We start from the raw sequence: 14,278 nt of genomic DNA, 5'->3' as shown, positions 1-14,278 counted from the left end.
CCCAAATTTTTACCATTATAACTTTAAACAGTTAGGATGTGTTACAAGCATTCTTACATCTTTTTAATTTTTTCTAAGCTAGTCAATCTTCAATAGAAAAAAAAAAAAAAACGATTAATGATATCCATTAAATTTTACCTTTCCAAAATTAGTATTCTTTAACTTTTAAATATTAATTGCTAATCAAAATGCTTAACATATTTCACTCATCAATATAACGATCAAATAAGTTTATTTGCAAACAGTGCCACACTCAGCTCCCATATTCTAACTTTTGACATGGAGGTGCTTGTGAAAAATTTTACCATCTCAAAATTTTGTGAATGAAACACCATAGTTATTAAAAGTAAAAGATTCCACATGCTTCAATGAAATATTAAAAACAATATAGATATTGCATTATAAAAATCATTTAAAAGGTTAAAGCACATGCAATTTTCAAAATTTCTTATATCTTTCTATTCTAAACAAATAATATATTATAAAGAATGTCCATTTTTTATAGAAAAAAGCATTATAAGAGCATTAAAAATTTTTTTTTATTGATGTAATAACTACAAACAATAAAAAAAAAATGGCATGTTAAATTTTACTCCAATTTGTTAAAATAAAATAAGATAAATTTTTATCCTTTCTCATATTAAAATAACGTGCAAAAAGAACTACATTATATTAATGTGCAAAAAGCACTACACTCCAATAATGTACAAAGAATACTACACTACAATAATGTGCAAAAAACACAACACTACAATAATGTGCAAAAAACACTACACTACAATAATGTGCAAAAAACACTACACTACAATAATGTGTGAAAAACTACACTACAATAATGTGCGAAAAACTACACTACAATAATATGCAAAAAACACTACAACATTTAACTATCAAGATAACTTTTATAGGCTTTAATACTATCTGTATATCATTATTGCATAAAGCTAAACTGTTCAAGATAATCTATAGGGCAGACCATTAAATCTAGAGCTTCCAAATTTGGAATAAAGTTAATTTTTGGTTAGTAGGATTTTCAAAAGAATAATTAAAAATTAATCCAAATTTTAAAGCTTTTCCTCTACAACTTTAGAGCATATCATCAAACTCGATAATTTTTATATATTTTAAAATTCAAAAAATTAGTTTTTCAGCAATTCCTATTTTATTTCTATATGCTTTTTTTCTGATTTTAATTAACTTTTCAAATTTAGCTTTAAATACAATTTTGTAATAAAACTTTTTTTTAACATAATTGTGTGCCACAGAATAGCAAAATGGTGAATAATCAATGTGAATACTTTAAAGTCTCTTGTCAGATAACAACAATAAGTCTCAGTTTATTACTAGTTAATGCTTTAAATATTTTAAAATATCAGGATGCCTTTAGTTTGACATTCATTCTATAAATTGCATATTGTAAAATTCATTAAATTTTTTCTCATAGAATATTCATTTACATTTTCATTGGGGATATTATAGATTTAAAAAAATGGATGGACATATCGCAGAAAAAATTTTGTACCCATAAAAAACACAGAGACCATTTAGGGAGGAAAACAATTACAATTAAAGGAGGGTTCCAAATATTAATGTAGATATGATGAAAATGTGAAATATTATTCATATTAAATAAAAATACTTATGAAATTTTGGAATAATAAAAGAAATTCTTAAGATTGCTGATTAAAATTTTAAAGATATTTACTCTTTTTACTAGCACTTCCATACTTCTAACTGCCTCACTAAACAAATCAGTTTACAATCAAATACTTAAAAGTTTAAATGGCAAGTCCTTGTCTACATCATTGTTATCACGTAAAAACTGCTCAAATAACTTTATCTGTTACCAAAGAAATATACAGATGAAGCAATTTCTAAAACTGAATCATCCTACTATCTACTCTCAAAGAATAAGCTTATTCTATAATTATATTTAAAAGTGCCGAGAAATAAAGTAAACAACTTCATAAAATAATGTAGGGAAATATAAATCAATTTTGGTTAAATTAAAATAAATATTTATACTTTTGCTTAGCAGCTGAAGTATGAAATAAATGCTAATGAAGTTTGAAAATATGAACCAGTATTATTATGACATTAATGTTCTTTAGTATTCAAAATTTTAATTGATATTAATTCCACGGTAGTTTTCAGAATTTTAAAAAAATAATATGCACTCTCCTCTGTAACTTATTATTTACTAGCCACCTCTGATGATCAGCTAGTTCATCAGATTTATTAGATGTAAATATTTCAATTTAATATTTTGTATGTAACATAATGGTTTCCATAGCAAATTACTTTTAACTTTCAAATTTTAATAATCATGTAAATCATACTATTTTAGAAGCAATTATTACACAATTAAATTTATTATATTATATGCATATTTAATTTTCTGTTATTTATCTAAATTTGTAAGTTTAATTTTAAATAGAAAGTGATTAGACTTGCAATAATCAAATAACATATTTGTTGAATTGATGCATGCTCATAAAAAAAAAATACAAAGACAGAAATAACCATTCAACACTGAAGTTTTGTTCAAAAAAAATACATTTCATATCCAATAATATATATTTCATAATTTGTTTAATATATTAAGAAAATATAATGCCATGCTAAGAGATAATTATATATATATATATATTCAATTATATTACAGTTAGAACTAAAAGTCTTTAAAAAAACTAATTTAAAATCTTAAAACATTTTTAACTCTTAACTAAAAGTCTTAAAATATTTTCAGCAATGCTTACTTCTTAGCTTAATAGTTAACCATAATTGCCATAGAATTATATTTGAAACAGAATATTTAATAATAAATAAGTTTAATCATATCTTGAGCATTGATAATAGGAGGAAAATAGCAGAATGAAATATTAGTAGTAATAATGAAAATATCATTTAAAAATATAATTAAAAATGAAACTCGGGGGAAAAAAAATACTTGCAGCAAATAAAGCCTTGCTGTTTCTAAATTTTCATTAATAAAAATTCTAGTTAAAACTTCAAAATATGTATATGCTACAGTGGAAACCCGAAATCAATCAAAATCCAAATTAACTAGGTAAAATTTGTTTTAACTAACATCACTAGAAAGAACCCAAATTAATTAGGAAAAACACGTTCTGACAGCGCTAGGGTTTAATTACTATATTAAACTATACTTAGTAAAACAGTGAAGTTGAGGAAATAACCTATCATTGTAGAAAAAATACATTATTTACTATTTAATTGTACTTTACTTACTTTTTTTAATTTATGCATGATTAATACTTAATTATACTTATTTATTTTCCTTATTTTACAAGCAACAAATCTATATTAATACAAGTTTAACCGGACAAACCGAAAATAACTAGAGAAAATCAGTTTTTCCTAGCGCTGTCAGTTAGAACATATTTTCCCTAGTTAATTCAGGTTGTCCCTAGTCCTGTTAGTTAAAATGCGTTTTACCAAGTTAATTCATGTTTTGACTGATTTTGGGTTTTCACTGTAACATATATATAATGAGATGCACATTTCGAACTTTCAAAGTATAACAAAGTCAAATTTGGAAGCTTTAGTCTAATATTTTGTCCTGTCATGACCCACATATTCTTTCTCATTAGTTAAATATTATTAAATTTTTAATAACCAATATTTATGCCAAGAAAATAAGCTAATTTTCTTTTTGGATTTTCTTTGAAATCAGTCACATTCAACAATTTAGATTTACATAAAAAATAAATGAGAATTAGAAATCAAATGAATGATATAACGACGTCATTATAATCTTTTACTTACATTTCACATAAATAAAAGATTACTATTTCCTGTTACATTTTAAAGAAAGTACCTTGAAGCATTTATCATCTCTATTGTAGATTTGAAAGAGTAACTTTCTTTATGATTATATTTTTGTCAGCAAAATTTTTTAATATACCAAATCTATAAAATATTAATAAATCATAAAAAGTAAATATTAAAATAGCAATTAAAAAAACTGAATAAAAGGCTTTATACTGAAATGATGCTCTTTACTATTTTTACTCACAAAAACTAAACATTATTAAGTATTGGGAATGCTCTTGTAAAATAAAAGGTATTAATTTATTGGTCAATATTTATTACAATTCCTTCAAAGCAATTTCCTCCAATGGCAATGCCTTTTATATTTTCAAGTCCTCAGAAAATGTCTTAAAAATCCTTTTCATGACTCTTATATTACATTTATCTTTTCAAAATAATTATTCTCAGATCATAATATTTAATTAAATACTAAGTACTGCCAGCTGTTTTATATAAGAAATAAAAACAATGTTTAATTTACATTTTAAATTAACATTCACAGAAGTATTAAAGTAGCATTAAGAAAAGTTTTTAACAACATGATTTTACACACATCCAAGTGGGATCATGATTCACAGTTTGATAAGCTCTGACCAACATAAATACATTTGTCTGAAAAGTTGAAAGTTATCTTGTGTTTCTTCAATACATGATAATTTTTCTATCACATTGAACTTATGTGTAAATAAATAAATAAATAAATAGGATTTTTTAATTTCCTTTCAAAAAATTCACAGATGCAAGACTTTTTCCAGTATCACAAAGAATATGTAAATTTTATAAAGTATAAAATTCTCAATCATGTTAAGCTTTCACATGCCTTTGAATAGAAAGTTAAATATATATCTAAATGCTTTCAAAAGATAATGTTTCACCGTTTTCTTGCTGAGAAAACTTTTTTTTCATGTGAGTACGTAAATGTACTTTTAAATTACTTTTATGAGAAAATCCTTTATTACACACTTCACATGTATGGGGCTTTTCATTTGTATGAGTAAACAAATGCACTTTCAAAACATGCCTCTGAGAAAATTGTTTACCACACACCTCACAAGCATGAGGCTTTACTTTTGTATGGGTCAACAAATGGGAATTTAAATTAGCTTTCTGAGAAAATGTTTTACCACATATTTCACACAGATACTGCTTTTGCTTATCATGAAGAAGTAGATGTGAATTTAAATTACTTTTCTGAGTAAATCTCTTACCACATACTCCACACAAATGTGGCTTTTCTTTCGTATGAAGACGCACATGAGAATTTAAATTACTTTTTTGAGTAAATCCTCTGCCACACACATCACATGTGTAAGGCCTTTCATCTGTATGAACCACCAAATGTACTCTTAAATTAAGTTTACGGGAAAATGCTTTATTACACAATAGACATGGATGAGGTTTCCTGTCTTCATGGATTACTAAATGCCGTTTCAAATAATTTTTACATGCAAATTCTTTACCACATTCTTCACATGCATAGATCATTCCATCAGAATGAATATGTAAATGCTTTGACAAGGCATTTCTCTTAGAAAATGATTTATTGCATACTTTACACACATAGGATTCAGTATCTGACTGAATTTGCAATTGCTGATTTAAATTATTTTGATCTGCAAACTCTCTATCGCATGTTTCATATGTACTGTCTTTTTCCTGTTTGCAAGTATTTAAATGCTTTGAAGTACTCTCAAGTGGAAATCCATTGTCACTCACTTCAGATTTATCGGGTTGTTCATTCATATGAATGCGTAAGTGCCTTCTTAAAACATCTTTCCGAGAAAGTTCTTTACCACACACGTTACATATATGAAGTTTTTCTTTGGTATGGGAAAGTAAATGATTTTCCAAGCTATACCTCCGAGGGAAAGCCTTTTCACACAGTTCGCATGCATAAGGTCTAATTTTTGTATGAGTAAATGCATGATATTTTAAAGCAGTCTTCCAACCAAATGTTTTACCGCACTCCTCACATACGTGTGGCCTTTCCTTTGTATGCGTATTTAAATGTTCTTTTAAAACACTCTTCTGAGAAACTATTTTACCACACACTTCACATTCATAATTCTTTCTTTTTGTACTAGCATTAGAAAGTCTTAAATTATTCTTTAAATGAAATCCTCCAACACTTACATCATATAAACAGGGTTTTTCCAAATTGCCCGCTTCTGGTTGAGATATCTCAGAAAATTCTTTATCAGACATTTCTCGAGCATTAATACATCATTTATTTATGAAATAGAAAAAATCAGAGATGAGAATTACTGAAACTGCATTTATGAAGAAAATTCCTTCACATCACAAATAAATGAAAGGTCCAATCAAGAAATTTTGTTTCTCAAGCAGAACTATCAACAAAGACAGAGCAGCGCCAGCCGGGTGACTCAGTTCAGTTCAGTTGTACTTTGAGATTAAATAGTTGTCCCGTCGAGACTACCATTTGCCATTGTCCCACCGACGTTGTCTCAACTATTCACACAAGGACAATACAGGGACAACAGCAAAGAGACAACAATTGCCTCTTGTGAACCCACCTTTAAGTTACAGGAAAATCGTACAGCCCCAAAACAACCATCGGGTGTGGGGGGGGGGGCAGATCGAAACTTTTTTTTTGAAAGGGACGAATTAAGGCTAAAAAAAATTACGGGAATGTGCTAATTTTACTGCGTATCCCCTCTTTGCGAATAAAAATCATCCAAAAATGTTATTCTTGGAATCCTAAAACGAGGCATATACATAACTGTATATTGACCCATCATGGTTACGTGGCCTTTCCAAGGCAGCCGCTTGGCCTTCTATTGAGTATACCAGTTATTTTTGTGCAAACATTCTTCAATATGAGAGGCACATGAAGAACAACGATTGCGGACAATATGAATAAGGTCAGACTCTACATGAAAATTTGATATATTAGCGTTGATGAAAATATGATATATGAAAATTTCATATATGAAAAGAGAAAACAAACTCTCAAAAAACTTATATTTCTTTTTATTGAAAAATGAACAAACTATATTGTAAATTATTACAAATTGCTATATGTTTATATAAATTAATATATTATATTATTGCGCTATTTGTACTTTTTTCAAGTATATAGTCATTGAAAATGAAACAAAAATTGTAATTTAAATTAGAGATTCTAGGAGTTAAAGTAATTAAACTGTTTTGAGAATGTTAGAGAAAACAAAACTTGAATTGAGGCGTAGTTTCTTAACTGTCACTTTCACTGAGAAAACTTCATAAATACATCGTGCATTGACTTTTTCCTTCTCTTTTTGATAGAATTCCAAGCACTTCCAATTGTGTTGATCGCAATTTCAATTAATCCGTCATCATGAGAATTTTTAAAGACCTCATCACAGGTAAATTGGTGGAATATATACTGTTAATTTAAAATATACCATTATGTTCTGTATTTTGAAGTTCTTTTTGTGTTATTTCAGGTGATGAAATGTTCACCGATTCTAGTAAATATAAACTTGTTGACGATTGCTTATATGAAGTAGAATGCGTGGTAAGTTAATGCTTCTTGACACTTTAGAATTTCGTAAGAGAAAACTGAATCTTGAAACTGATGAATATCGTATACTATTCGGTGTTCCAAAAAATGCTCGAGATGGTCTAGAAAGCCGGAAACTCTTTTTATAACGTAAAATGTGTCAACAGAAACGATTTCAAATATTATAAGATGATTTACATTTTATTTTTGCATGATATTAATAGACGATTTTTATAGTACTCTCTATTAGCAGTAGCATTAATATTTGCATTTATTTTCCAAAAAAGTTGCGATTCTGTATACCGCCTTCGTGTCAAATCGCTAAAAGTTATAATTAGCACTAAGAGATCTTGTATTTGACATACATTTTGCTGAAATTTTAAATGATTCGGCCGTGACTGCGCAATTAAGTAAAAATTTGGCAATTCGTAGGCAAGAGTATAACTTTAACTGCATGGGCGAAATACGCTTTAAATGTAGGTTAATGACACTCTTGAAATTGCAGCTGTTATAGCAGGTAACTTATATGATTACTCGATAGGGCAAGTATGAAATGCACGATTTTCAGTATGCTGTTAGGATAATGAATTACCTTGTTACTGCAATTTCACAATTGTCTTGAAGAACTGTGTATATTAACATTTCATGTTTTAATTTTGAGGGTTAGTATTTTTCTTCCCTTGGCATTTTGAATAACGTTTCTCTGTGTAAGATGTATTTAAAATCGCATGTGATACGAGTTGGAATGTACTTTAATGTGATATGAAGAGTAAATATTGGAAGAAAAATCGTACAGAATTTCTTATATAAGTGTGTGTGATTTTTTGGCACTCTAATTTTACAATATGCATCTTGTAGCATGTCCAACGGCGTCAAGGAGATATTCAATTAGATGGTGCTAATCCATCACAGGAAGATGAGGATGAAGGAACTGAAGATGTTGTGGAATCTGGCTTGGATCTAGTTTTAAATCAACGTCTAGTTGAGACGGGCTTTTCTAAAGCTGATTTCAAAAGTTATCTAAAGACCTACACTAAATCGTAAGTGTTTATTTAGCAGTGGATGGAATTTTTATACTAAATTTTCTTGGCTTGAAGATTTTAAGATCTTTGAATTTTTATCAAGTTGATATGTTTTGATAGTAAGTTATTGATTTAATCTGAAATTATTATAATTTTATGTAAAAATGATGCATTATTTGCATGAAACTGATTGAAGAATTGGAATTGTATCTATAAGGTTGAGTAAAAGTAATGAGTAATATAAGATTTTAAACTAGAATTTTTAAAAACTCGCGTTTCCTTTATTTGTAGCTGTAGTATTTTAAGATTTTTTTTCCCTGTGAAATCTGTTAGTTGGTATTATTTTAATTGCTTCTATTTGTTCTAAAATTTTTGAAAACCTTCGGTTTTTTCTGAGTTAAATTATTGTAAAAACTGTTCATTTAAAATGTATACTTTTAATATTTTATGCAGTTGTTTAAAATACGATACCTGCTTATAATTTCTAGAATTTTCCATATATTTATGTCAACTTTTCTCTTTTTTTCTTTTCTACTTGTTCTTAGTATTAAATATCTGTGCATTTTTAAAGTTATATGTTATTAATTTCAGTTTGCAGGATAAGTGGAAGGAACTTGGTATGAGTGACAATGAAATAAGTGAAGCAAAATCTAAATTTACTGAAGCAGTTAAAAAAATTTTACCTAAAATAGGAGACTACCAATTTTTTATGGGTATGTACATTTCCCTTAAAATCACTTTCTAGCATTAAATTAGAAATAATTTAAGAATAAGCCAGAACTGTCTAGATTAGTTGATGGGTAAATATTAAGAAGTTTCGTATAGATCAATTATTGTTTGCAACTGTGACCTTTGCCACTATGCTAATAGATAGTGTCTGTTCTGATAACGTAGTTAAGACAGTGTCAATTAGCTATAACTTCATATTACATATACTATTAAGTCTTAATGTAAACATACTTTCATTTCTATTCTTTGCATAGGTTTGTTATTTAATGCTTTTGAATTAAAAGGATGATCTGGTGTAGATATTATTCTTATCTTCCTTATTTCTCAGTTTAAAGTTAGGATTCTAATTTGGTTATAAAAAATATAATAGTGACTCTTGTGAAAGATATCCATTCTTAATTTTTTTTATATGTAATGAATTACTTGAATTGCCTAGGATTTTGAAAAGCACATTTTTTATCTTTTTCATGCATAGTTTTTTTTCACAAATTACAGACTTTCTTTAATATTATCTAAGATAGTTATTAGTTTAAAAGAAAAATGAAACATAGCAGTGATTTCAAGGTTTTCTCTTGTCAAAATTGATTTTAGTAAACGTTGATTTATATCTTTGAAAAAAAATTTGAATTGTATGGATATTTTCAGGTGAAAGTTCAAATCCAGATGGTTTAATAGCTTTATTAGATTACAGAGAAAATTCAGATGGAACTGAAACTCCTATAATGATTTTTTTTAAACATGGTTTAGAAGAAGAAAAAGTTGTAAGTATTTTTTTGTTTAAAGTTCTATTGTAATATAGAATTTAAAATGAAGTTGATTCTGGTAATTCAGATTACTAAATTGCAGTCTGTAAGTGTGTGGTTTTTTAAGTGTCTGCAGTTTTCCTACCATCTTTGAATTTTCATTTTTTAAGAAATCTAATAAATTGTTTAAAAAGGACTCTATTAAAGATAAAATAAACAGAAATCTCTGTAAAATATAAATTTAGCAGCAAGTAACTACAGAAGTTTTTGTAAAAAAAAAAAAAAAAAAAAGTTTTTTATAAACAATCTAGTTTAAGCAAAATGTTAGTATCAAAAGATGCTTTAAAGAAAATATGACAGCCTCTAAATTTGCAGAGAAATATTAGTTTTAACTATTATGTATTGTATATTGTGACTGATGTTCAGAAGTAAGCTATTAAATGCCCATTGATTCATGTCAATAAAACAGTTAGTAATGTTTCTGAGATGTTGTAAAAGTCCACTGACTAATCAAGAAATGTTTGCTAAAATATGCTAGTGAGGTATGTTTAAAATAAGTCATTGACTTTTTCTTGTCCTATATACATTTAAATTAGTACTAGACCTTGGGAATAAATCGTATGCTATTAATTTTTTATTTTTATAAATATATAGAAATAATTAAAGAGAAATAATTGGGGTTGTAACTGAATTTTTTCTATATATTAACTGTTTAATTTGCTTTTCATGTTTTGTTTTTCTGGATTTCCTTTTTTTTACTTGTTGGTTGGTTACATCCCCAAGTCTGATATGTTGTATATACTTTTTAAAAAGCTGTACTCAATTATTGAATAAGATCTAAATATAGTACAGGCAGATTAAGTCTTAATGGGGTAGGCATTAAAAATGCACATTTTGATTCCTATGCTTCCAAAATAAGACTTTTCACTGATTAAACTGTTAAAATAGCATTTATTATAACTGAAAAAAAGTATTTCATTATATAGTTGAACTATCTTAATAAAAAATTTTCCAGGACTGATGACTTGTAAAGAAATTAAGAAATTGTGAACAAAAAAAATTCCAAAAATAATGTTCTGAAATCTTAATATGAATAAATTTGAGCCCTTGTAAATCAAATTAAGGCACCAAATAAAATTATTCAGAAATTATTACAAAATAAATTTTGAGGCTCCTGTTTGATAATCAGGCCCTGTTCATTGTATTTGTACAAGTTTAATAAAGATGTTTGTTAATCTGAAGTGGGAAATATATCGGCTAGTAAACTATTGGCTTATTGGTATTTATTGCTACTTTTCATAACCATAAAGTTTTCCGAGTTAAATATTTCTATTATGCTTGCTGTGTTGGGTTGAAAGAACTTGGGTTTTAGCAAGGTATCCCCTTCAGTATTCTCGATATGTTGACCTATTGGATACCCATCTTATCAAACTTCTGAATATCTAGGGTCAAGGAAGGAAACATTTGTATGATTTCTAAATTTATGTGTATGGAATTCAAATGTTGAGCAATCTTGTGAAAGCAAATTTTCTTTATAATCTGTGCTTTAAAAACAGCTGTTATTTGTATATCATTCACATGTCCTTGGAAGAGTTTTAATATGCTGAAATTGCATGTCAAATGATAAATTTTGAATCGTCTGGAGGATGCTGAATAATCTTGTTTCTGTTTGTATGAACTCGATCCTTGTCTTCAGTAATTTGGCTTTTGATCTGATATAACATCCATCTTCATAACTGCTTAGAAATGTCTCATTGTGGGATCAGATTTTGTCTCTTTTTCATACATATTTAAAACTGGTTTTATTATTGGAGGATATACATAATAGGTTCTACTTTATAATATAATTTTATTATTTTAGAGATACTATAAACAGTTGAATAGTGTAAGTATTGAATATAAATTTTAATATCTTGATTAAGATATAAGTTTTTATCACTTTGCACTGTGTCTACTAGCAAATCTGTATTTGAAAATTTAAAATTACTATTCTGATAATTGAGTGATGTGGTTATTGCCAGTGTTTTTGATAAGGTTTTTTGAAAAGTGGGGGCTTATTTGAATTGTAAAGAACTGTTCATATGTAAATTTCTCTCTTGGGAGGTCTATTTTTGAGAATTATGAATTTTATTCTTGAATAAAATAGTCTTTTGCTACAACTAGTATGATATTGACTAATTCTTATTTCCATTTAATGTCAATGAATTAGATTAGATGTAGAAAGGGCAGACTAATGAAGCTATATTAAAAAATGTAATTAAATTATGTAAAATTAAATGTAAATTATGTAAAAAAAAATCCAAGTTTGGGATACTGAAATTATAAATTGAAAAATCATTTTGAACAACTTCTGTGTTTATCTTAAAAGCCACTTCATGGGAAGCAAGTTTAAATATTAGAGCAATGATAACAAGATATCAGAACTCATTTGCATGGATTGCAGCTCTTACTAACTTTTTTTTTTTTTAAGGAATGTTTTTCTTGTCATCTTTTAATGAGCGTCTTTTTTTCTTTTTAGTAATGGATGGCGATTAGATGAACTGATCACCATGCTGCCCCAAGAGTAAAATTTTGTATATATACGAATGTGCCTTTTATTTATTTTTTCTGATGCCCAACTTTATTCCTATGCAACTGATGTACAATTCCTTCCAGTTTCTATGAAATCGAAATCACTTCAATTAGCAATAATAAATAAGAGATATAAATTTTAATCAAATCTATCTATGCAATAAAGGAGATTTACGTACTGTTGCTTGTAGCATGTCTGACAGATTGATTGTAATTGCGTTCCATTTAAAATATTGAATAAAAAGTTGTGTTTCAGATTGTCTTTTTAATAAATTAATCGAACACACTAAATTGATTGTACTTTCATGTTTGCATTTTAATTCGTATACAGGGTGCCCCCCAAAATGACGATGTTGAAAACCATTTTTTTAAAAGGCAGAATGCGATTGAAATGTTTTGCATTCCGTACACTTGGGAAAATGTAGCTTTATTTCGCATAATTGCAAATGTAGTTGACTTTATTACCACCAGGTGGCGCTGCAGATCTGCAACAGGTGTACATTCCAAAAATGTTTTTCCTTTGGAACAGGCGGTACTTTTTAGTTTTGAGTTCCACCGCCTGGAACACAGTTTTGTTCGAAATAACCGCAAAGGAAATTTCATCTGAAGAAGGGCATCAGTCAACGCGGTAAAGGATTTGTTATGACCTGATTGGAAATGTCGGCAGCCAACTCCTTTCAGTTTGTTGAAGCTGTATAACAGATTATTCTTCAGCAGCCCCTGCTTTCCGTTCGCCGTGTTACATCTCATTCTGGACTTTGAAAAAAGACAACGTGCAGTATCCTGCATCAGATTTCAAATGTTCCCATTTAAACTTATCATTTAAGTTACATTATCATGTAAGTTAAAATCTTGTATTGGATGAAATACAAAAAATTATCCAAGTGTAGGAGGTTGTGGGCTTTCGGTCCAGGTACTCCTCGTACGTTCCGTCCATATCAAATATTCCTGTGCGAGATCCAGGCTCCTCCCCCCCCATGTCCAAATGTCATTAATGCATGCTATAATTTCGCGAACACTGCTACTGTTGTGGATGAGGCCGAACTCGAGATTGGCAACATATTTTCAGATTGGATAAAAGTTTATAAAACGAAGCTTACTATATACAAATTGCTAATGTACATTAAAAAAATACCACTGTTTGCAATTGAGGAAAAACTTGGGGTAGGGTGGAGAAGGTGGGATATTAACTTGCACGACGACGTGGTGAATATTTCGATGGAGCACCAGGACTCGATGGTTTTTCATCTCCGAGACCCAAGTTAATTTATTTGCACTTATTTAAAAAATTGATTTGAACCTGAATATTTTAATACCTTTCTATTTTATCTGCAAGGAAATTAGGTAAAAAAAAAAGAAAAAATACAATAAAATAAATTGAAGTAATGTAACATAATAAATTATAAAACGAAGATGAGAATTTTCTGTTTTTTTTACTTTGCTATAGTCTGCGTAATTTCTGTAGGCGTTTCAAAGACACTAGTTTTTCCCTACTCTTCACTCCTCCGTTGCCATGGTTTCGACAAATTTTTTTTTCACGCCAGTACGGTTCGGGAATACCTTAACAGCTGTGTAAAAGAAAAGTGACACTGTTGTCTGCCTCAGCGTTGCGAGACAGACAACCAGTAACGAGGTAGAAAATGTGACCTTGAACCGTCTACAGAAAATACAGACTAGTATTGGCACGTCTTCGTCTTTTCCAATTGCCTGGCTTCGCAAGGGTCAATGGTTGACTTTCCTTATTAGCCCTGAAAAGGGCATGTACGCTCATTTTTCATTTCCCTACTGATATTGCTCAACTATATTAACTTGCAGTAGCACCAAGGGGAAGATGTACTTAATGATAAGAAAATGTTCCTCAAAATGAAGATGGTGAA

General features: G+C 28.5%; 2 protein-coding genes across 2 annotated transcripts; one reads left to right on the top strand and one right to left on the bottom strand.

Annotated features, from left to right (window-relative positions):
* Positions 1–4,019: 4,019 nt before the first annotated feature.
* On the bottom strand, positions 4,020–6,207 carry LOC129958677 (zinc finger protein 664-like). Its single transcript, XM_056071319.1, has one exon. It carries the CDS (start codon positions 6,037–6,039, stop codon positions 4,681–4,683), a length of 1,359 nt encoding a protein of 452 aa, XP_055927294.1. The 5' UTR covers positions 6,040–6,207; the 3' UTR covers positions 4,020–4,680.
* An 836-nt stretch (positions 6,208–7,043) lies between these two features.
* LOC129958807 (translationally-controlled tumor protein homolog) lies at positions 7,044–12,656 on the top strand. The gene is made up of 6 exons (XM_056071496.1): positions 7,044–7,199; positions 7,281–7,351; positions 8,195–8,376; positions 8,950–9,071; positions 9,733–9,848; positions 12,349–12,656. The coding sequence occupies exons 1-6, from the start codon at positions 7,172–7,174 to the stop codon at positions 12,349–12,351; spliced, it is 522 nt and encodes a 173-aa protein (XP_055927471.1). The 5' UTR covers positions 7,044–7,171; the 3' UTR covers positions 12,352–12,656.
* Positions 12,657–14,278: the final 1,622 nt, after the last annotated feature.

The sequence above is a fragment of the Argiope bruennichi genome, chromosome X1 (assembly GCF_947563725.1).
Source record: "Argiope bruennichi chromosome X1, qqArgBrue1.1, whole genome shotgun sequence".
NCBI classification, from domain to species: Eukaryota; Metazoa; Arthropoda; class Arachnida; order Araneae; family Araneidae; genus Argiope; species Argiope bruennichi.
Note: the sequence above shows the minus strand (reverse complement) of the source record. Positions and strands in the feature narration are given on the sequence as shown.